Source organism: Phocoena sinus, chromosome X (genome assembly GCF_008692025.1).
Source record: "Phocoena sinus isolate mPhoSin1 chromosome X, mPhoSin1.pri, whole genome shotgun sequence".
In the NCBI taxonomy this organism is placed as follows: Eukaryota; Metazoa; Chordata; class Mammalia; order Artiodactyla; family Phocoenidae; genus Phocoena; species Phocoena sinus.
The window spans coordinates 113,468,112-113,492,806 of NC_045784.1; the positions used below are offsets into that span (position 1 = coordinate 113,468,112).

The 24,695-nt window shown below is 44.9% G+C and overlaps 1 protein-coding gene and 1 non-coding gene across 2 annotated transcripts in view; both read right to left on the reverse strand.

Annotated features, from left to right (window-relative positions):
- Positions 1–1,460: 1,460 nt before the first annotated feature.
- Positions 1,461–1,563, reverse strand: LOC116748224. Its single transcript, XR_004348235.1, has one exon. It is a non-coding gene; the product is annotated as a U6 spliceosomal RNA (small nuclear RNA).
- Positions 1,564–16,983: 15,420 nt separating this feature from the next.
- GPC4 (glypican 4) overlaps positions 16,984–24,695 on the reverse strand; it is a 108,938-nt gene continuing 101,226 nt past the window's right edge. Inside the window, exons 5-9 of the mRNA XM_032620055.1 lie at positions 21,479–21,609; positions 21,239–21,385; positions 20,510–20,646; positions 19,673–19,848; positions 16,984–19,563 (exon numbers count right to left, since the gene is read on the reverse strand). Of these exons, the coding sequence (XP_032475946.1) occupies positions 19,361–19,563; positions 19,673–19,848; positions 20,510–20,646; positions 21,239–21,385; positions 21,479–21,609 (794 nt within the window). The 3' untranslated portion in view covers positions 16,984–19,360. The remainder of the gene's footprint in view (positions 19,564–19,672; positions 19,849–20,509; positions 20,647–21,238; positions 21,386–21,478; positions 21,610–24,695) is intronic.

The following is a 24,695-nucleotide window of genomic DNA, read 5'->3' on the forward strand; positions in this document are numbered from 1 at the left end:
GCATTGTTCTCGAATAAGTGCCTGAACAAGACAGCTGGGCCCCTCCCTCGTGGAGTTGACCATCCAGGGCTTGTTCTATGACACGCCTTCCCACTCTGCTCCTTTAACAGGGGATATTGCTCCGGATGCTGACATATGACCATCCCTGTGCAGAGCAAAGGAAATGAGCTGAGAATTGCGTCGTCATGGGGTTTTCCTCAGTCCCTTCTCAGCATAATCCCTGCCCTCAAAGGCTCAACTTTTGTCACATCTCCTCGCTAATCTGTCCTGGCTGTTCATTTGAAGCAAGTTTTATGGAGGAAATTATTAAACAAGAACAATCTACGCCATGTGATTTCCTTCCCCTTCTGGATCTCCCAGAAATAGCCTCTGTTGCCAGTCTCTGTCCCACTCAAGCAGGTGGAAGGTTGGGCTTTTTCTAGAATGCTGTGGTCCAGGCATCTATGACCAGTCCCCATTACATCGCCTGCACCCCTCCCAGAGCGGATGGGGCCCTGCCGTGCATCTGTGAGGGAGCATCTCTGCCGAGGGGCAAAAACCCAAGTTGCCGGTACAAGACGCTCAACCACCCAAAGCCATTGAGAGGAGCTGTTCGTCTCTCTAGTATGCCTGGCTGCGGTGAACAGATGATCTTTTAATTATTTATTTTGGTCCCATACACGCTTAGAATTTCGCTGCAAGGTCAAAGCAACAGCCCACACAAAAGTTGGCTAAACATGTAAGAGATGGAAAATGTTGATGGTGGCAGCTAAATATAGACACACATATGGGTGGATTCCGGAAACTGCAAAGCAGTGAGCCTGACACTGAGCCCCAGCAATATTCTGGACCACATTTTCAAACAGGTGGCTTTTGCATATTTAGAAAAGAATGTGGAACCCACACACTATTGGGCTTGAAAATGTTAAAGGGGAAACCTCTGAGCAGCTCCAGTCAAAGAGCGATGTTTGATGACGGGAAGCAGGAAGGCCACAGTGCTTCTTCTATAACAACACCTGCAGGAGGTGTTAAATACAGGACATCACGAAGATCGTGGAAAGTACTGAGAATGACTTAACCTACAGCATGGGTCATATTTTGCAATAGTGTTCTCAAACAAAAATAAAACCAACAACCTAGAATAGCTTAGAGTGGGTTTCTGATGCTGACTTTTTGGGTTTTTTAACATCTTTATTGGAGTATAATTGCTTTACAATGGTGTGTTAGTTTCTGCTTTATAACAAAGTGAATCAGCTATACGTATACATGTATCCCCATATCCCCTCCCTCTTGCGTCTCCCTCCCACCCTCCCTATCCCCCCCTTCTATTTGGTCACAAAGCACCGAGCTGATCTCCCTGTGCCATGCGGCTGCTTCCCACTAGCTACCCACCCTACCTTTGGTAGTGTAGATATGTCCATGCCACTCTCTCACTTCGTCCCAGCTTACCCTTCCCCCTCCCCGTGTCCTCAAGTCCATTCAAAAATATGGAACGCTTCACGAATTTGGGTGTCATCCTTGCACAGGGGCCATGCTAATCTTCTCTATATCGTTCCAATTTTAGTATATTGGAAGCCAGCACCTAATGCTGACTTTTAATTCCTTCCTCACTTACAAAACAGTGAAGCCCCTGCTCCAGACTTTCTGGTCCAATAAGTATTCTTCCTTACCTGCACGTTCTAAGCTCTGCTGATCCTCTGTGTGTTCTAAAATGTATTGTCTTCCGTGATAGTCTCATCAACAAAATGGTGAAATGTGGGCTGGATGATAACATTTAAGGAGGTTTGCACCTGGTACATTACCGCTACGCAGGGAATCGATTGATGGCGGCATCGGGCTGCAGGGAAGAGTGGGACTCTCCAGCCCTGTGCGGATGTACATTCTTTGTCAAAGAAAGATCAAGTAAAGAGAGTCCCTTGATCATATTTGTTTATGAGCCCAAGCTGACAGGGCTAGCGTGTCCAATTCTATACATGTAAATACACACAAACTCCTAACCCAAACCCATCAAGAGCTGGAAGAATTGACCTGTTCACATTCCTGCTCTGAAGGGGAGTCCCTGCTGGTTGAAGATCCCTCACTCTTATCTGCTTGATCTCTCCCCCAAAGAAAGAGAGGAGCACACACTTCTATAGCCCCTCTGTTCTCCCTCCAGGTAAGCCCTGGGAGAAAACAATAGCGGATCAGTATCCATTTCATTCAAAGATCCTGGGAAAATGAAATTCTTCATAGAGATCATTTCATGTTAAAGCTCTCCATACCATACTCACTTGAGGTCTGAAGGAAGTCAGTGTAACAAAATACAATTTGAGCACAAATCTCAACATTCTTACTCTAATTGTTTGCTCGACAACAAGGCGTTGCTGTTAGGAAATTGGTTAGGTCAATCCTGCCGTTGACAAATCCATTACTGAGAAGGTAGGCCAAGGAGGATAAAGGAAGAGTGAATTCGAAATGCTGGCTCAGCTAAAACAGCCTCACCTTCAGCTGCCTCCCAGCCCGAATGGCCTAGGTTTACACAACTTAGATATTACATTCCTCCTCTGTTGTAGGAGCTGCTTCAATGACTTTGATAAATCTCCTTGAAGCTTTGGCCCACACAGCACTTGTCAAAGAAGATTCAAACAATTCCTTCACTTGACTTTCGCAAACTAGCCCATGAAAAATGCCCAAGGAGCATTGCCCGACGCTCGGTTGCAACTTCTAAGAAAGCAGCAAACTTTATGAATATATTGGTTGGGACTCACCCACTTTTCTTTTAGTAACTTAGGTCATTCGGACTAGGAAAGTCCTTGGGCTGAGGACACAGGAACACACAGATTCTCCTTGCCTCTCTCTCCCCAGTGGAACTCTTTATTGAACAGGTGGTTATATTTTTATTCCTGTATCTTATCAGAACCTTATTTTCCATGGAATGAAGAAGGCATTTGTTCAAACGTTTTTGTATATACTGATCAGTTACGAGAAAAGCTGTGCCTTAATATACTCTGCCTGGAAAATACTTTCTAAGTCCAATAAGACGAAGTTGGCCTGAATTTCAGTTCTAGCTTACAACTGGGAAGGAATGTTCTGAAATCAGAAAACCTAATAGACTTGGTAAATGGAAAACTTCATTTCTCTTTTCAGAGTCTCAGGGAAAAAAAAATTTGAAACACATGTACTGTGCCTGTACATGATCTTTTTCTACCTCTCCCTTCCCTCTTTATTTCTCAACATTTTCACCTACAAATATGACTAATTTCTCCTGGATTTAAACATGAATGGCTAATTATATGTGGATTTCAGCATAGCATAAAGAAACCAGAAAAGGTTTCGAATGGTCTCTAAGTTCATTAATTAGGTTAACTTTGGTGAGTTCATGCTAGAGAAAGCAAAATTACAATGTATATTTTTACACACACATATATGCAGAGAGAAATCTCCCCAAAGGGTATATGAAGCACCTCCCACGCCATTTTTCCTCCCTCTGGTCACATCCAGGGCAGACTACCTTCAGATCTGTGGTGTCTCCTTAACAAGGAGGTGTCCTCCAGGAACAGTCTGGGGGTGCTTCACAGGAGAGTTCACTGAAAGATTCATGACCGGGATCAAAACTCTACACTCCCGTTCCATTTAGTCACTGAAAACGAGCAGGACCTCTTCATCGTTCACCAGTTATCAGAGAACATGGCCAAAGAGTGCGCCCCCTAGGGACACTGCGGACAGCACAGTTACAGTATTCAAGTGAGAAAATCAAGTACAGTCCTCAAGAGACAAAAACAAGAGCATGAGGCCCCAGCCAGAACAAAATGGAATTTGAAGCAATTACCCCACTAACTCAGCAACAAAATTAAAAAGACCCATTCAGTTTCATGAGGGTTTAAGACCCCCAAATGGGCATAAACCAAATGGCCTCCAATCTCAGATCCCCTTTGGCTACACTGCCATGCTGTCCAACTTGAGGCTCAGACCCACAGACTGCAGAGGCGGAAAGGCTCCAGGGCATTTCTTTTTTTTTTCTTTTTTTTATTTTTTAACATCTTTATTGGAGTATAATTGCTTTACAATGGTGTGTTAGCTTCTGCTTTATAACAAAGTGAGTCAGCTATACATATACGTATGTTCCCATATCTCTTCCCTCTTGCGTCTCCCTCCCTCCCACCCTCCCTATCCCACCCCTCTAGGTGGTCACAAAGCACCCAGCTGATCTCCCTGGGCTATGCGGCTGCTTCCCACTAGCTATCTATTTTATGTTTTGTAGTGTATATATGTCCATGCCACTCTCTCACTTCGTCCCAGCTTACCCTTCCCCCTTCCCGTGTCCTCAAGCCCATTCTCTATGTCTGTGTCTTTATTCCTATCCTGACCCTAGGTTCTTCAGAACCATTTTTTTTTAGATTCCATACATATGTGTTAGCATACGGTATTTGCCTTTCTCTTTCTGACTTACTTCACTCTGTATGACAGACTCTAGGTCCATCCACCTCACTACAAATAGCTCAATTTCGTGTCTTTTTATGGCTAATATTCCATTGTATATATGTGCCACATCTTCTTTATCCATTCATCTGTTGATGGACACTTAGGTTGCTTCCATGTCCTGGCTATTGTAAATAGAGCTGCAATGAACATTTTGGTAAATGACTCTTTTTGAATTATGGTTTTCTCAGGGTATATGCCCAGTAGTGGGATTGCTGGGTCGTATGGTAGTTCTGTTTGTAGTTTTTTAAGGAACCTCCATACTGTTCTCCATAGTGGCTGTATCAATTTACATTCCCACCAACAGTGCAAGAGTGTTATCCAAGGCATTTCTATGGGAACCAGAAAGCCAGACCAAGTTTGCCCATATTTTCACATGAAACAAAGTACTAAGGTTGAACTTCCTAGTTCGGGAACTGAATTCAGAGAATCACCTAGCTCGCTGCTGAACACCCTGCAGATACCCACCTGCAAATTCATCAGGATTTGCATATGTCGATGATTCTGTATTTGTTGCATTCCAGTAAGTATTTGAGACCAGTAACTACGTAAAATCTTGCAGGTAATTTTCCCAGTAATTCCACAGATGGCCAAATGTGGCCCAACATATTGAAAATCTCACAGTACATTTATTCATTGTATTTGTAGTTTTTTTTCTTTTCATTTTTTTTGGGGTATTCGTAGTCTTTTAATATAAGCCACAATCAAAAGTGATGTTAACAATAAGGGCCACGCTCAAGCCCTTGGCTACCCTTTCCCAACTGTGTAGAACTAATGTAATCCATTGGGTTGTCTTTAAAACACTGACCTGTAGAGCAGGTCGAAACTTTATAAGTCCCATTCAAACACTGAAGCATTACCTACACATAGCGGTTCTTCTGATCCAAAGACAGTTTGCAGAGTGGGTTGGTGGTGGCGGGCATCCCACTATGGCCCCCTTCAACCTGTCTGAGCTCTATGTCCACATACATAGGACCAGCACACCAACTGCGCCAACCCACAAAAACTCCAATTAAGCCCTACATTGACCGGTTGTAACCAATATACAATGGTGGGTGTTGTTTCTCTTTATAAAAATGATAGGGCTTCCCTGGTGATAGGGCTTCCCTGGCGGCACAGTGGTTGAGAGTCCGCCTGCCGATGCAGGGGACACGGGTTCGTGCCCCGGTCCGGGAGGATCCCACATGCCGCGGAGAGGCTGGGCTCATGAGCCATGGCCGCTGAGCCTGTGCGTCCGGAGCCTGTGCTCCGCAACGGGAGAGGCCACAGCAGTGAGAGGCCCGCGTACCGCAAAAAAAAAAAAAAAAAAAAAAAAAAGAGAGAGATGACATGCAGTAGAGGCTATTATGGATGACTGGGCATACAGATGGAATCAACTTTCTGTTTCTAGGTAGCAACACTTGGACAGATCACTTTCTGACTTATTCTTGACTGCACTTGTAAATAAGCACACTACAGGATGAAGATGAGGGTATGATTTGCGGAGAGCAAAGAAAGGAAATGCATTATTTAAATAATAACCAGGAGCCCTCACTCACACACACACACACACACGCACACACACACACACACACACACACACACACTGACCCCTCTCTCCATGGAAGAAGTTTATGGAATGAATAAATAAACGCATCAAGGAATGCACCAACGAATCAACCCTACTTATGAAATACCTCCAATGCACTATAGTAAGCTTTGAGAGAACAGTCTGGAAAACCCTAGTCCGTACTGCTTGGTTGGCAGTTGCGTTACCTTCTACTTTTGTCATTTTCTGTGTATGTTATGCCTTGTACTAGCATGTCAGCTGCAGCTTTCTCTCTCCCATGTGCTTACATGATGCCTTGGATCAGCAGCCTTCATTTTTTCCCCTGCTCTTCATTGTGAGGCAAGGTCTGCAACTCAACGACAACGCCATATCCTTGTTGACCTTCAAGGAGCCCCCTTCAGAACAGAGGCTCCAGCAGGCCTCATCCTTAGTGGAGCTCCAAACCCACAACGGGCTGAGACTTTGGAGCCAGAAAAGCACTGTGGGCCTCAGACAATCCATTTTCGAGAGTAGGCAAAAACCCAACACCACCTGTTTTCAATATGAGCGCCTCCATTACCAAACACACATTTTTACTTAGGTCTCAAATTAGGTGGACTGCTGAACCAGCCTCCAGTTCCCCAACAGCCCAGCCCTCTCCAGAGTAGGGATCCTCCTGTATAATCAGCTTGCCTGCGCCATGGTGGTCTGGCTGGCATCCACTCATGGTGCCTTCCACCCTGAGTCGTCACTCAGCTTATCTGCAATCCACGTAGCCACCCGACAAGTCTGGCCGCATCGCCAGACAGGCTCCTGCCTGTTATAAAAACAGTGAGTAGGATGGGCCCGGCCTTCCCTCGGGGAAGCAGCCGAAAGTATAGACTAAATGGAAACCATCTTCCTCTTGGCCAGTCATGACAAGGTTCTGGAGACCATCTTGGTGGCACGTTCTCTGGAGGATGTGAAACAGTCCAGTGGCTGGTGTTTTTCCGAGCTAATGAGTGATTTGGGAAACTTGGAAGCAGCCTCCCACGCCCTGCCCTTCCGCACCGCCCTCTCCTCAAATCCCTCAATGATGATGTCATTGCTTCGGCTGAAGACGTTGCTCCCTGTCAAACTGCAGATGCTCCAGGAGGGAAAGCACACCATCCGAGCCTCTAGGGTAGGAAGAGACTGCTACCTGGGAGGCTGACGGGGCCTGGGACAAACCTGGCCTTCCTTAGTTTTTTTTTCCAGTTTCAGAATTTGTCTGTGAGAGATTGAGGCTCCGATGGGTCTGAGCACTGATCACGCCAGCGATGACTGCTGGAGAAGCAGGTCATGGGTGACAAGATGACAAAGGCCAATGTTGAAGGAAGCTGGATAAGACCACCAAGCTGATAGGACCTCTTGATGCAGCCTCACACCAGCCCACCATGAGTCCATGCAGTCATGAAATTGGTGACTTTTAACGACAGAGCAGGACTTGCAGTTCCAAGCATGCTGCTTCCTCCTCGCAAGTACAGATGTGAAGCACTGTTCACGTGACCTGCCTTCGGAACCCACTTCTGAGTCGAGCGAGAAAATCTCTCTCCTTCTTTCATAATCACATCTCGTTTTCGAGCAAAATTACTTACCTTGAGACTGAGGGCACCCCATGAGAACCTGGCTTCCTTGGCATCTATATAATATGCAGAAGGATCTGGTTAGTGACAGAACGCTGTGTCCAGTGTATCAGACTTGGCCTTTACTAACTTCTGTCTATTCAAAAAATTATATCCATCTTCAGAGTCAGGAGATGTGCCCCAAAGTGGGGGGGACTCCAAGTGTGCCACAGGCTGGGACAACACTCCCTAATGAGTAACAGGAGCAGTGAGTAGCTAACCTCTTGAGGGAACAGCCTAAAGAGACACCACTGGAAAAATGAGGGCACATCTGTTAAAGGAGAAGAATGGCCAAGTATGACTATTGGGAATTGGGAACAATTTTCTGAAGGTTGGTTCCACAGGCTATGTCAGACTCTTGGCCAGTGTTAGAGAAGAATGAATCTGCCTTAACCATATTTCCACAAAGCCAAAACCAAATCCAAAAGGGAGGAGTAGGGCTGCTGCAAGGATAGTGGCTTCAGAGTTGGTGGTGGAGGGAAGGAACATGAATCAGGAGGATGGTGAAAAGAGGGGGTAACATTATAGATGGAATCAACTCTAATTTGAAAAGATACATGCAACCCAATGTTCATAGCAGCATTATTTACAATAGCCAAGACATGGAAACAACCTAAGTGTCCATCAACAGATGACTGGATAAAGATGTGGTACACACACACACACACACACACACACACACACACACACACACACACACAGTGGAATACTACTAAGCCATGAAAAATAATGGAATTTTGCCATTTGCAACAACATGGATAGACTGGGCGGGCATTATGCTAAGTGAAATAAGTCAGACAGAGAAAGACAAATACTGTATGATGTCACTTATATGTGAGATCTGAAAAACACTACAAACTAGTGAATATAATAAAAAAAGAAGAAGACTCACAGATATAGAGAACACACTAGTGGTGACCAGTGGGGTGAGGAAGGGGGGAGGGGCAAAAAACAGGTAGGGGATAAAGACGTACAAGCTATTAGGTATAAAACAAGCTACAAGGATATATTGAACAACATGGGGAATATAGCCAATATTTTATAATAACTATAAATGGAGCATAACTTTAAAAAATTGCAAACCACTATATTGTACACCTATAACACAGTACGTCAACTATACTTCAGTTCAAAAAAATGTGATATCATGTCTCTGACAATGCAAGCATATTTATGGGCAGTCTTCCCAGCTGGACATAGAGAAAATCTTTCCATAGCATCATACTGAGATTTGAGAACAATTGACTAGAACCCATTATTCTGGTGAGCCTGGACAACTACTTTTGGTCTGCTTAGGCAGTGGTGATCCATGTAGTCAGAGAAGAACAGTCACTGGGGGAAAAAAGGTCCCTTAATCTCTACCCTAGACTCTCCCTGGGACATTGTCCCCAACCCCTACCCACTGCAGCCCAGCAATCAATGCTACCAAGCCCTTGAACAGTCATGGCCAAGGCGGGAGCCATTGTTATTCCCCATTCATCTGGATTCATGTGAACACAGCAAATACACCATCCTACACTACGTGAAGGTAGCACCAAGGGAAATGATCTCCTCTTCCCACAGGGACAACCAGTTCAGCTAGGCTTCTCCAATCTAACCTGGGAAGGAGCAATGTGGGACTCACATACAATGGCTACTTTCAAAGCTAATACTGCAATGCATTTCCTTAAAACATTTCCCCCCAAAATGTTAGTTATTAGGATATGCTATGGTCTAATCTCTTGTTAAAATTTAAACCAGTCAAACCCAAAATGGGTTTGAATTATGAAAAATATTTACAGATCTTAATGAAGACAAGCCAAAAATTTCCCAGAGTTATTTGGTTGTTTATTTTTTTAAGTATCTCTTGGCAACACATATGAAGTTGCAAGGAAATTTTAGTTAGAAACATCTGAAAACTTCCATTTCCAGTAAACACTGACAGCAAGCAACTTCAAAGGCTCTGCCACCTAATCACTGAGCAAACAGTACATGTGTGGACACTTTGGAGTCGGCAGAAAACGCTTTCTAATATTTAGAGCTCCCTAGAGATAACATGGCTTGTTAAGTGGTGAGATCCCTGCCACTGGAGGTGTTCAAGCAGTGTTTGGGCAACCACTTGGCAGGACTACTGTAGAGGACAACCAATCACTAAAGATTCAAGATTGACCTGGATGTCCTTGAAGAGACCGTGGGAATTGAGTTGAGCTGGTAAGTCTAGAAGGTGATGAATTTCTTTCTTTGTAGCTCTACATTCTGGAATCCCTGAAGCTCAATGAAGTTGTCTATCCCTGCCAAAGTTGCTGATGCCTAATGCGCTTCCCCACCCCAGATGCAGCAAGAGTGCCCTATGGGCCTGCTGGTGTTGCCCTCTGGTAGTGCACAGGTGTAGTCAACCCAGTTGTTCACCTACCCAATAGATGTTCCTCCCTTCTTCCTTGCCGATCATCCCCTAATTTGTTCAGGGTAGCGTTCATCCCCCTCCCTGTAGCCACGTCTTTCAGGTAAAACTGGCCTCCGACCAGGGCATGAATCTCGGTTAGCCTTCATACTCAACAGCTCAGGGCATGTGAGCTGATTCTAGGCAATGAGAGGTGAGGGGATGTCTGCTGGACGAGGGTATTAGCTCTTCAAAGGAGACTTGAGAATAAAAAAAGAGTCTCATTGCTACCAGCAGGAAGTTGCGTGTGAAGATGTATTATTACTACAACTGTGACAGCCATCTTTTTTTTCAGCTTTATTGAAGTTTTACAACCATCTTTCAACCATGAGCAAAGCTATCCAACATGCTGAAGTTGGCAAAGTTGAAAGATGGAAAGGCTCTGGATCCTTCATAATGACGTTGAGACGCAACCATCCCTGGAGCTTCCCTACATCGCGGCGTCTTGTTATGTGAGATGATAAATCCCTTGTTGTTTAAATCATTTTGAGTTGGATTTATCCTTACTTGTAGCCACGAGCGTCTTAACTAATACCACAATCTTCGATCGGATCTCGTCCTCTCAATGTCTTATAGAGATGTGGTGAAACCACTCTTTTAATCCATGTGGTCTGGGCCAGAAGATTACAGGAAAGACAAGACAAGGGGATTACTCAGAATCACCCGTTCACTCCAATAATGGTCTTCCAAGACCACTTTGCATTCTTTGGGGAGATACAGATGGGAATTAGATCCTGAGAAACACTTCTGCATAGCTTTCTCCTTTCTCCCTGTCAACTCTGGAATCAGAGGAGCTGGTACAGCTTCCTTATGTGACCCGGAGAGAAAAACCTTTCTTTACAAAGCAAATGGCAACTCCCCAGGAACTCAGAGTCTGGCGGGAAATGGGGGAGAATGGTGGAGAGAGGTGGGGTGGGGATGGGTGGTCAAGAGGCTGAAGAGGTGCTCGCCTGAGTGTCCTGCTTGCCTGCCTCCTGGGTAAAAGGCTTAGTGTGTGGAATTCTCCTCTAGGGGTTCTGGTAGAGAAGAGTAGAAAGAGGTGTATTGTAGGGATGGAGAACAGTGAAAGGTCAGGGTGGAGGGGTAAAGGGACCCTTTGGAGCTTCTCCTGTTTTGAACACTCAAATCAGAATATGTCATCATTAGAGAGTTAGAATATTTTCTTGCCAGCAAGAAGCAGGTTTCACACTCCCATCTGCTCATTTTCTAGAAAACCTCACTCTTCGATGTAAATGCAGCTTTCCTGCTATCACTCGGCAATAGTCGGTGTCCAGGCTAGCTCCATTCTAAATGTGGACAGTTCCCAGCCCACAGAGAGGGCGCCAAGAGGGCAGATGGGACCACGATCTTAGAGTCCCTGCAGCTGCAGCTCCTTCCTGTCCAGGCCCCAACCTGTTTCCCAGCTCCTGAAGTCTAAAAGAGAAAAGCCCAGCAAGAAGTCAAGCTTTGCAGTTTTTTAACTGTGATCACCCAAGGGGCAAAATGACAAAAGCCACCTGGGATAGCAGGAGGCAAGCAGGCAGGGATTCTCCTTAACCTGATGGTTATTTGGCCCGTTCATCCCTCAAGCTGGCCGTCTAATGCTTGCAGGTTTCCCCACTCCCTTGCAATCCCAAGGTCCCTGCAGGACGGTGTCTGGGGAACCAGGCTCCAAGGATCCTTCTCTGTGTTCCTCTGCAGAGCCAGGAGGCCAGAGCAGAATGGTGTGGCCTAAGATGCCTTGGAGCTCTGGAGGGCCTGTGTGGGCAGAGGCATGCAGGTGAGCTGGAAGCAGTGCCCAAAGAAATGGAGAAGATGTGTGCATGTGCATGGCTGGCATGCAAGGGTGTGATGGGCTGGGAGGCCGGGAGGAGCGCTTTTAATGTGTCTGACTGCATTCTGAGTCTGGACGTCCAAAAAGTACTCCTTGGGTGGAACTGGGTTGTCTTCACCAGTAAGTTCCAAGTCAAGACCGCCTGGGAGAGGCTAGAGTGTACGGGGTTATGAAGGGAGCTGAGCGCTTTAGGCTGTAGGGTAGTGTTGAGCACGTTGTCAAGCCCAAGGACGACCCCATACTTAGTTCATCTTCTTTATACACCCTGGGCATCGGGTCAAATCCTATTCAATTATTTGCGTTAGCTTGTGCCCCCCTTGAATTTTCAATTGCCTTGCCTGGCTTTTGAGAGCTTTGTATTGACCCCACCCCACCCCACTGCTTCCCTAGTCCCATACTAGCAAACGCATCGCCTCTGCGTTTTACACACATTTCCTTTCTGCCGCCTCACTACGCATACCTATCACACTACCATCCCCAGACCAGTTAGTCCCACATCCCCGTTTCTCCCCAGTGGCTTCCTGACGATAAGGACCCCATCTGACTTCCATCCTCCCTCGTCCTCCCATCCTCCCTCGTCCTCCCATCCTCCCTCGTCCTCCCATCCTCCCTCGTCCTCCCATCATCCCTCGTCCTCCCGTGCAGAAACCAAGGCCAGACGTGTCATAGATCAGATTACTGCCCCAAATCCCATGTGATGTTGGAGGCCCACATATCCAGAGCCATTAGAGACCTCTGCTCACCAATAGCTGGCCTCTCTAGGTAGTTCATCTTTGGAGTCTGTTTCAATATGACAAGGACGTGCAAATTTGTTTGCTTGTACATTTCTCCAAAAGGGAACTTAGCAGACAAATCACACAATGTGAGGCACAAAAGGATCCAGCCAGGCCTGACTTGTGTGGAGGCCAGTGGCCCAAGGGGCAAATTGCAGAACACCAGTCTCTCACAGCCACCTCGGACGCTGCCTCCCTCCCCCATACCACTCTGATCCACCTCTTGGATCCAGGGATTTCTTTCATCATCAGCGTACAGCATCTTTGGTTTATCCAGTTACATGACTCACTACTCATTGAGTAAGGGAAGAAACCCTCTTTGTTCAAAATGGACCATTTACACATTCTAAGAAGGCAGTTGGCTAAACTTTAGTTCTAGAAATTCACCCTTCCCACAACTCTCGATTCTAGAGGTGTGATTCACATTGCCTCTCAGCGTCTCTCCTCAGACTAGTGAGGCCATCACTTGCCTTTCATTTGGAGGCAGAGTCCTCAGTCCCTGCCGATCTTAAATTACGTCTCTCTGGACCTTGTAACGAGGTCTGAATACCTCTAGTCAAGGACCTTGCAAATTTTTCTAGCACATACTGTCTGATGGGCATGCTAGGACATATGTTCAGGAAACAACCAACAAAAGCTCCAGGGTTCTCTCCCCTCCGCCCCCTTGTCCGAGGCAGGAAATGGCAAGTCAAACTCTCTTGACCCTAAAGCACACATTTTGTCTTCAGATGTTGTCCTTTCTAAGATGAACTGAGACCAGCGCAGCAGGAGGAACCTATTGTTACACTCCCCAGGCTAGAGCAGCCCCTGTTATCTCGGATCTTTGTGTCCAATCTCTGACCCAGGTGTAACTTTCAAGGTGGAATCTTGTCAAGGGCTCTTTAAGAAGCCCAGATACTATTCACTGGGCCCCATTTATCCCATCTGTCCTCACAAAGCTCCGGCTGATTAAGCAGGTGTGAATGTTCCCAACGTAAACCACATCAAGGCAGCTGTCCGGGCACCCCCAGAGCCCATTCACACAGGGTCACGTGAGGCTGTCCTGCAGAGGACCGACAGGTTCACTTGACTTAATCCCACTTCTTCAAGAACCAGCAAGTAGAGACCTCATGGTCCCTTGCACTATCATCCGAGCTCTTTCTGTTTTGAAATCGGGCTGAGCAAAGAGCCACTGCCACTGCGGTTAGAAAACCTCGGCATCATCAAGATTTGTCTCCAGGTGGTCCTGGACTCCTTGCCCTGAACTCGGGTCAGCCAAGTCAACCAGCGTCTGCCATGACCCTTACCCTGGCCCTTCCACAGGACCAGGACAGCTCTACGTGCAGCAAGCCTGACAAGCCCCGTCCCCCTTCCTGATGATTCAGGGAGGTGGAATAAGAGGAAAAGGGTAATCAGAGGAAAAATACCACTTGAGATAAACAGGCTTTTGTGGGAGACCAACCTCGGTTCCAGACCTGGTTCTTGCGTTTCTTACCTGTCGCCCCTTGGACAAGTTACCCAGCTTCTTCCAGTCATTTGACACATCTGCAAAATGGAGGGATTTCTACTCTGCCGGATCGTGTGAGATCACTGCCGTGGCCCAGCTTTTGTGCCAGGCACACAGGTTCATCCCACCTCGCTGCTCAGTCGAGAGGTTACAGGTGAATTAACGGCAAGGAACTACTTTCCCTTTTACAGTAAACGTGCCCAAATAACCGTTCCTTGCTGCTGCCAGGGCTCGTTCCAAAGTACTCAGAACTCCAACAGAATAACAACAATTTTTCCTTACACCTGAGAGACAAGAGAGCAGGGGCACTAAAGACCTTGAAAGGCAAATGTAGTGAAAGAGGATTGAGATCCTACTGCATGTTCAAAAAAATCACCCACTGACCGTGATTATTTCTTTCTGGCCAACCTGGCACCAACTGCCCATGCCGTGAGCCACCAAGAACAGTGGGTTACAGGCAGCTTGAGGCTGTCGATGGTGATGCAGAAAAGCAAATCCCAGGCAGTGGTAAATCTAAGAAGTTCTATCTGGAATGCATTTTATATGTGCATGTGTGTATATATTTTTTTCTTGGCAGGAGACTTACCTTCCAAATTATGTTTCCCTTAGGCTATTATTAAAATAGCGTGCATTTCCCAAACACACACCACTACCAGCAGGGCAGCCCATAAGTGACTGGGATAGTCTAACTGGGTAGAGTCTAACTGGGATTAAGTGTTTGAAAATACACAAATACACCTCTGTGTGTAGATATGATTGTGTGTATACACACACAAACACACAGGACTTCCAACTCTGTCTGCTAAGAAACACAAGTGCAGAGAACTTTGATCAAAGTCCATAAGACCTTTACAAAAGCATGTTGGGTCAACACACATGTGCTGTTTTTTCAATTCTTTAACCACACCTGTCACCTTTCATCAGCTTTAACCTGACAGGATTGACACATGAAAACCTTATTCTTTACAATGATCCTGTATTATTTTCTCAGAATTCCTAACATTTAAATGTCAAAAGTAGAGTAAAATGGGCATTTAATTCCGCACATGGACACTCATGCTGAGAAATGGATTTCTGTAGTTTTTACTGATTAATTCTGAATTTAGAAATCACTTCAAACATTGATGAGGAAAACTTTAATCTTACATGAAAACTGAATGTGGACATTTGCATATCCTAATGATTCCTCTACCGCTGGACAGACAAATCACGCAGTAACCCAGATGATCTAGTTACACATTTTCCTAACACTCTCACCTCCATCCTGTGTGGCAGCTGATGGTGCTTCCAGGCATTTGGGCGTGAGGAAACATTAAGAGTACTTCATTCTATTAAATATGAGTCGATTCCAGAGCACATTTCATTTCTGAACCATTTCCAAGCATTAAGAGTGGTATTAATGTGCTGTGTTCTAAGAGGATCTTCCCAATCGCTTTTGCCAATGTCTTCTTCACTGGTGATGCTATGGAAATAAAGTGCCCCAAATGAAGCTTAATGAACCACAGGCAGCATCCTAATTGTGCACTCCAGGATGACAGCACTACAACGCCCAAACGCTCCTCGTCAAGTCCGTGTTTGTTTCATGAAAAATTACCTAGATTAATCTGGGCCAAAATGCAGTAAAAATCCAAACTGTGGTAGCATGGAGAAGCCATGCCTTTAGAACAGGAATCCATTATCTTTAGGGACCCCCCCTTCCTCCTCTCAATACTTTTTAAAGTTAATCTAAAAAATATGAGATGATTGGGTATAATATGCTACCTTTCATGTAAAGAGGCAAAAAAGAAAAATCTATTCATATTTGCTTCTATTTGTATAAAGGAACTTTGAGAGAAGATATACTAAAGAACTAATAAGTTTATCTAACGTGTGGGAGGTAACTGGGCAGATGGATGCAGGAACAGGACAGAAACTTGCACTTTGCACCTTTATAGTACATGTTTTGGTTTTTAAACCCTGTCTATATATTACCTACGTAAAAACTAAATTAGACAAATATTATATGGCATTTGCTTTACTGATGGACTCAAAACTCCTATATTACCAGGTTATCTTTCAGGTATTTTTCACACATATAAAAAGGATTTTTACAAGAAAATAATTAGGAGTTTAAAAGTGGAAACTGAACTTTTAAAGTATAATGTATCACGGAATGCCAAATTATATTTTTCCCACTAAGCTTTAAGTTGGAAGAAACTTCTCAGTGCTTTTTTATTTCAAAAAAGAAAGTTGTATTTGGTAGTCTGGTATTTGCTTGAGAGTGAGTGCACACACATACACACGCGCACATACACATGCTCGCACGCACGCACGCGCACGCACACACACACAGAGGCTTCCTGTAGTAGTTACTAACATACTACCTTTTAGCTATGCAAATGGACATAGTCTGCCAACACAAAAGGGCAAGCAGAATTTTGTGTAGCACCATCTATACCTATTTTTATTCTGGTTCTGTCATCACATATGATACATTTTACTTCAAAAATTTAACTGTTAATTTTCGTAAAAAATTACCTGCAAACTGTTAGGTTTCTAACACTCAGGAACTAAAGTTCAAAGATTTAAGTCAATTGTTTGTATGCTTTTATCAAAATCATAGGTGCTAATTACTGACTTTTTAAAATAAAGTACAAATCTAAGTGTCGTAAAATGTTGTTTCTTAAGGTACAGATGAGAAACGACTTTGTAAAGCACGAACCCTTCACGTGCTATTAACTGAGGCTTTGGAAAAGTAAGGTCTCCTCACAAAGCTTTTCTTCTACCTCATATGCTAAACTCTTAGGTTTTAAAATATTCAACTTGCCTTTATTCCTGTTTTGGGGAGGGTGTGGGGGTGTGAGCCTGCCAGCTGGTTAGAAGCCAAGAGTTATCCAGTCAGATCTGAGTGGAAAAGTCTAGGATTTGTTTATTTCATATTCAAGTTCAAAAGCAAGAGACAATTTAAATAATAACAGAGTAACAGGGAAAACAATGCAAAGAAAGAAAACAAATCAGTTAGACTCCAGAAGAACCTTCAAGAATATTTAATTCGGAAAATGTTATTGGTTTCGAGAACTTGACTGAAAGAAAACAGCTGGGCAGAGTTCAAGGTTTTAAATTAAAAAACAATCTAACAAAGTCTATGGGGATAACTCTTTGAGCCACATTTTGGAGACCAGATTCATTTCTACCAAGTAAAAATAATAGCAGTCTAAGCTAAAAAGGAAATTCCTCACAACTGAGGTAGTTACTAAGTATCAGCACATTTTCCAAGTTCTCACAAGGCAGCTTAGCTATTTACAATCAATTTTTCCTCATACATAAATGGAGCGCCTTTTCAATTTTATGTCTTCTGCGATTTGTTTAAAAAATAAAAGAACAAAACACTTATACACACCAGCCAGAATATGCCTATTTTATTAACATCATGCTTTAATAAATAACTGGCTACTTCTAATAAAATTAAGCCTCTGTTGACAACAGCCCCCAATATTCCATTTTGTCCATTCTACAGAATTTGGTGTAAAAAGTTGAAGGAAATGTAGACCCTGAGCTATCAAGTAATTATGTTTCAATATAAAAATAGAGAATTACTCTTACAACTGAAGATTAAACAATAACACAAACAACCTCTCTGTGGGTTTCAGCTTCCGTGGAATTGGTTGGGATCTTAATGGCTGTCTAAAGCAGGAAGAGACTTGCAGAGCGTGATTCTTTCTGAAGACTTCTGGGAACTCTTTTTAACGTGGTTTTGTTACATTCTCATAGTTTTATGGGCTGTCATTTGGTAAGGACTCAAGGAAAGAAAGGGCTCCAAAGGGGCCAAGGCAGTGCTTACTTACTCTTTGGCCTGGGACAAGAGATAATGGCCTTTGCCCGTTCACCCGAGTGGCTAAAGGTCATCACTAAGATGTGGTCTTCTCAGCTCTACCTACTCCGACTCCTTTCCCCGCCCCCCGCCAAATCCTGACAACACATGAAAAACAATCTGGACACTCAGATCTCCCCAAGTGGGCTGCTTGGCTGATAGGGTAGCACACAGCTGTGAACCATGCATGGCAAGACCCTTGCCTTTCCGATCAGACGGGGCTGGGAGAGAAAAAGACTCAAATAAGACACCTTAAATCTCTTTTATAAAAAAAAAAAAACCCTGGGATCCAAAAACAAACACAAATACACCTGCTCGGACGAAAACTTTGCTTGAGTGTTCATAGTTACTCCCTGAGCCCAGGCTGTACCCCAGTTCTGGCTAGCCCCCAGACAGCTCCCTCTGTATGACCGGGGTTGAAATCTGCAACAAGAAGGACCAAATGAGATTGTTGGGATATCAATTCAAGGAGGGTCAAGTGTGGACACGAAGACCAGCAAACGGTGGGCGTGCTCACTTGCCTGGATTAAAAGAACCAAACCAAACCCACCCCCAAACTAAGTGTAAACAGGTGATAACTACGATATCCTGCATGCCTTATATCTTTCGAGGGAGAATGCAACAGGAATCTTCTAGATGGACTACACTTTAAGTATAAGCGGCTTCAAGAAATGGACCTGTGATCTTAGTTTATACAATCCAACTCAACCAAAATGGGTAGTCTGCAGTCTCTTCCAGTCACCAGCTATAAATGAAGTATAACCTTCTTCTTGTATTGATGTTTGAATACAACCTGACAAGTGACTCAGAAGCCCCCTTGCGCCTTCACATTCTGTCCTAACTTAATAAACATTTTTAAAATGACCTCCTCTTCTCTCCAGATAAGGCAACTAAAAACAACAGGGATAAATGGCAATTTTACTGCTTGTTGGGCTTTTTCTTTTAATAAGGTAACATGATAAATAAAACCTGCTTCTGTACAGCTATTTAATATTTCAGAGATACGTACATGTTACATGCCAAGAAAGGACCCTGGTTTTCTTGTAAGAAACAAGGTGAGACCGTATTGAAGAAGAAAAAAAAAAACCCACAAACAAACAGAACAAAAACAAAAAAAAACAAACAAACAGAGTGATAAAAATCACAAATGCACAACTAACTACAGTTCTGTACCTACACTGTTAGCCACATTTAACATGATTCTGAGGAAGCAGGACCAACCTTACGTACAAGTCCCCTTTTCCCGCAAAACTGAATGAAAAAACAAAGTCAGCATCTTTTAAACCAGTGGCCACATAGTAAAAACTGTACATTGTTGTCCATTCATTTAAAAAGCAAAGTCACTAGGATGGTATAAAAGTGATAACCGGTGCCTTTTTGATGATGAACACTTCTTCTCTAAGGTTGAGAATTATCTCCATTCTCCCTGCATAACCAGGGACAAGATGCAGAAGACAGTGAGGAGGTAGGGCCGGGCCCCAGCGGGGACCCCAGCGCTGCTGGCTTTATCGCTGACGCTCTTCCCAGAGTGGTCAGTTGCGTTATACTCAAACTCCGAAGGGCACTGCTGATACTCACATCCGCTTCCACTTCCTTCTCCACTGCTCTCATCACCTATTTTTGAAAAAAAAAAAACAAAAAAACAATGGAATAGAGATTTCACTCTGCTGCTTCTCATCACAAGGTATATAACAATTTGTCCTTTAGAAGCACAAATGCTTACTGATATCAAAGAAGTCCACATCGTTCCCATTATAAGCATTCTTCATTTTACTGGTCATAACTCGAAGAGCCATGATTTGACGAAGGATCAGTATGTCCGGTTTGCTGGTGTCAACCTGGACCTCCGGATTATTGCCCTGGTTGGCTAATCCGTTTCCTGTCACTGCAAACAGGTACCTGCAATGAGGAATGACCCCATTCACATGATCAGTAAAACAAAAAGTTACAGAAGACAGTCAAAGATTCCTACCTAGGTTCTAGCATTTTCCACGGAGTGCAATGAAATGCAAGTGCTTGCCTTTCGAATAACTTGAATCTCTCCTTTTCCTGGGCATACATTATGTTTCTCCAATCTGACTGTGACCTTTCTGAAAACTACCCATTTCGGGGAGGTTGGTGGGTCAGAGTGAAGTGGGTACTTGTCTAACTTCCTGAGTATGTAGGGGAGGGACACAGAGCATCGTCAAGTAAGAGAATGAGACCTTTGGAGAACTGGTACTTTATGAGGCCAGGCCATCGAGCACAGGACCACAGGTATAAAACATTAAAAATAATGACACTATTAAAACCGCTCAATCCCTCATTGCAGCTGTAACACCAGCTTATAACCACTGTCACAAACCTTTGACCCAGAACTCTTTGCAAGTAGCTAGGGGCCTTCCTGACACTTCTACAGCAGAACCAATTCCTAAGAATGTCTAGAAGCCTTCCATGTTGTTGCCACCTACTTGTGAAATGCTTCCTGCTGCCTCGACTAAACAACTGAGCAAACCTTCTCTGAAAGGTCTCCGGGCATCTAGGAAGGGAGAGATTGCACACCCGTTCGATGGAGGCTAACCTGCTTTTGCCTTTTCCATTCCAGCAGTCATCCTCATTGCCGTTTCCTGCAGCCATCCTCTCATCGTTGCAGACGTTACTAGGAAGAGAGGACCAGAACTTCTTGGCCTGCTTCAGTTTCTCCTTGACATCAGTAACCTCATTAAGAAAGAGAGAAAAAGAGACCTCTGTAAAACCCCAAAACCACCTACACATGTGCCCTTTTCATCACTGTAAAGTATCTCCAGAGTCTCTCCGTAGTCAGAAGAGAAAAATGCAGATCACACTGATATGTAAAATGTATAAAATCACCCAAAGAATTAACAGGTGAAATAGAAGCTCTGTGAAAACAATGTTGCCTAGTGCCTAGATCCACCGTCCATTCTCACTCTCCATTAGAACCGCCATCTGAGGCCCACCGGGTCTCATACCCCGGAGATACACTGATACGACACAGTCTCTTCTCGCGGGCTTTTATAACTCAGGATCCAACCTATGTGTTACCCACACTGTGAAACAAAAGGCAGGTGTTCAGATATGCCTCAGCACACCCCATTTGTTAGCCTACGGATGGAATTTCTGAGCTAGGGAATCAAAGAGGCAGATTCACTGCCATCCCTATGCAAAGTTGCTGGAAAACTTTCACTTGAAAAGACCCAACAGTTGGAAGCGTCCCAAATAAAGATGCATTTGGAGCAAATGTTTTCAGTTCTTTGTCATTAAACACGGCCATTCCTGCCAAAGTGCTCACCAGTCGGTCCAAACTAGTGCCAGCTGCTGTGGTGGGGCGCTCCTCGGGGTGAAAGGGTCTGAAGCGGGCACTGAAGGCACTTTCAGAGATGGAACGGGAAATCCGACCAGCTGGGAGAGGCTTAGGGGGTCCACATCCCTGGAAAACCTGTATTGGCATAAGTGTGGTCACGTGATGGAAGTGACATTGCAGGCTGGAGCGGGCCCCGTCCTCTCCTTTCCAGGACCCGGCCATCCTTACCTTCTGAGACACCTGCACGCTGTTCTCCTGCATGTTCATAATAGCATCTGAAATCTTCACATCGATGGGATCCATGACCGATTCAATGTTGAAAGGACCCTCTAACCTCTCGGCCACCATCAGCATAGCATCTAACATGAGGTTCGGGGCAGAACAATACAGCATACAAAGGAAATCATTAGCTTGGCCTTGAGTGATCAGTCTGATTACTTTACTGTCTTTGATTCCCTTGGGTGGGGTGGGGGGGTGCTGGGGGGGAGGGGGAGGCATGATCATCATTAATTCATGCTTTTAGATCTATTTCTATGACACAGAACTTCATTCAGTCAGTATGTACCACACTAGCTCTCTAGAGTGTGAAGTGACCAGATGAAGGCTTTATTCCACAGCAAGGAAACCCAATCGGGAACCTTCTAACACACTGATTATTCATCCCTCCATGTGTCAGTGGCTGTCGTTGTACGGCTCTGAGCTAGCTCCCAGCTGACAAACCTAAGGCTGGAAGCAGAATAACATTCCAGTTCTCCCAGAGACCTCCACAGATCTTCTCATTTCATGTTCCATTTACAAGAGTCAAAAACATAAATCAGTTCGAATCCTGGCATACCAATTCTTTTCTTTCATTTTTTAAATGAAACCCTTTCAGATCCTTGAGTGCGCAGTTAGAAAATACAAATGAAAGTGCTCCTAGGAACTCTAATGACCTTTCAAATAATGACATTTTGAGAAATGCAATTTTTTTATTAAGATAAACTTCCCATTTCAAATACAAGGGCCTTGAGTTATTTTAAAGCAAAAACATGTACCTCTTTTTTTTTTTTTTTTTTTGCGGTACGCAGGCCTCTCACTGTTGTGGCCTCTCCCGTTGCGGAGCGCAGGCTCCGGACGCGCAGGCTCAGCGGCCATGGCTCACGGGCCCAGCCGCTCCGCGGCATGTGGGATCCTCCCGGACCGGGGCACGAACCCGTGTCCCCTGCATCGGCAGGTGGACTCTCAACCACTGCGCCACCAGGGAAGCCCTGTACCTCTTTTTATTCAAATGAAAAGACAACCCAAGACAGGGCACAAAATCCATGCGTTCACAATATGAGTCTTCACTAATTACTCTGGAAATCACTTTTTCACTTTGGAGGAGTCTAGAATTTTTTAGGACACATTGAATCTCTTAAATGAAAAGCACTGTATGGGTTTTCTTGTCATCCATGGTTCTTGGGATTATGCGATTTAGTATTTTTCCCTGATACTTATTGTGTAAAATTGGAAGAAATTGGAAAGGTAATCTCCAAATGAGAAAAAGGATGCCTCATTCATGACACGCAGTGAACTTTTAAACTTGTTCTTTCCCCTTAAAGGAGAGTTAGGCTCACATTCTCCACAGCCTTCAGGTAGTTCAAGGACAGCTGCCAGAAAGAAGGGTGAGTTTCTAGAAGATGGTGTGTCTCTCTCAAAGAGCAGGCCACAGCTGAACTTCTACCCAAGCTCGCTGATGGAAAGGAGTTCTGGCATCAGCAGATCAGTGAACCCAAATCTGGTCAGCGACCTTTCACCTTCCCCTGAGAACAAATGCAACCCAACATTTTAAAGCACGGGCTCATTTCTTTCAACTACAGTTCCGATGTCACAAACCACGAATAGATGTCCGTGCAATGCAATATTTTTAAAAGTCTTAACAAATGAAGTTTCAGGTTGCATTGTGGTAAGCGCCAATAAACCGACACTTCCAACCTCTAAGGAAAGGCTGCCAGAGTGAATATACCATTGTGCTCGAGGAGAGGAAAAATGCGTTTGATGTGCTAGCAAAAGGGGACTTTTGTAAACAAGTGGAGCACAACCTGAACGTGTTCATCATTGTCGAAGCATCAGGGCTGCCACGTCCAGAGAGCACATGCCTTCGGAGCCGAGAAGGAGTTGCTGGCTCCAGAGAAAAATATTATGAAGGGACAGACCATAAACATCTCAAACACAGAGGTTTCAACAGGAAGGAAACGGCGCACCTCGTCACTACTTATTCCCCTAGTGGCAAGGAAAGGCCAGATCGTGAACGTGTTCGTGTGTTTGTGAAAGGGAACATAAACCCCAATTCTTCTGGCTGTTTGGTGTCTTTGTCAACTCCAGGCCTGCTGGCTGTGCACAAGGCCCTGGGAAGAGAGAGGGGCCGGGCCCTTGTCGCGCCGCTGCCATGGCGTTGCGTGTCCCGCGACTGAAGAATGTGAGTGAGGCTGTGGTCCGCCTGGAGGCTGCAACCCGGGAGCCAAAGCCGCCCCTCAGCCCCAGGGCAAGTCCTGCCTGGCTATCCACTGGGCGCCTCCATAGAAGCGAATGGCCCTGATGAGAAGCCCCAAGAGGAGTCCCACGATGGCTGGTCCGGTGTTGTTGCTTCTGATGGATCTAGGCTGCAGGCCTCCCTTTGCGGGGTATCTGACCGGCTCCTGCCTCTTGCCAGGAACTGGCTGACGTCCCAGCCGGCAATCCCGACCCCCTCATACTAAATTCCCAGTGGCAGCAGACATGGGACGTTCATAAGGGTGGCTAGGAGCCAAATGAATGTTACCACGACGGCAGTATGCGACGGAGAGCAAGTTGCACCTACCCGTAATTTATGATTTCCCAGAAACTGACTTTCGTGGTCGTGGTGGCGGTGGGAGTACTTTTCAAAAAGAAGGTTTCCTGTAACCAACCTCTTACGAAGCCAAGTCCAAGGTGTTTTGACTATTCGGATCCACCTTGATAAAGCTGGACGGCAGTTTAATAGGTACAGTTCAAGAGAGGGACACGAGGGCTCGGCAGCAAGGAGGCAGAGTTGGAAAACTCATCCTTAGTCTCTTCAAAGGGTCTAGTCCAACTGCAGGAGTTTAGTGCTCAGGACACTCCCCCCGCCACCCGGGCAACAAAGCAGCCCCTTCTCACTAGGGAAAGCGATTCCTCTTGCACTGTGCCGCCGATAATCAGAAACCCAATCTTCAGCCTCGCGACCCGACTGGATGAACAAAAGGCAGTTTCCCGACTTAACCCCAACATCTGATTTAAAGAAGTGGGGAAAAAAGCCCTTGCCCATTCATTAACTGCAGTCATTTTAAGAGGGGGAAAATTCCTTGCAAAGAAAAAAAAAAAAAGAACTTATGGTAAAGGTATGTAAATTGGGACTGAATTCTATAACCACAGAGCAAATTAAACCCTTGTGAAAATCCACGAAAAAGCACTGGAGATTAACAATGTC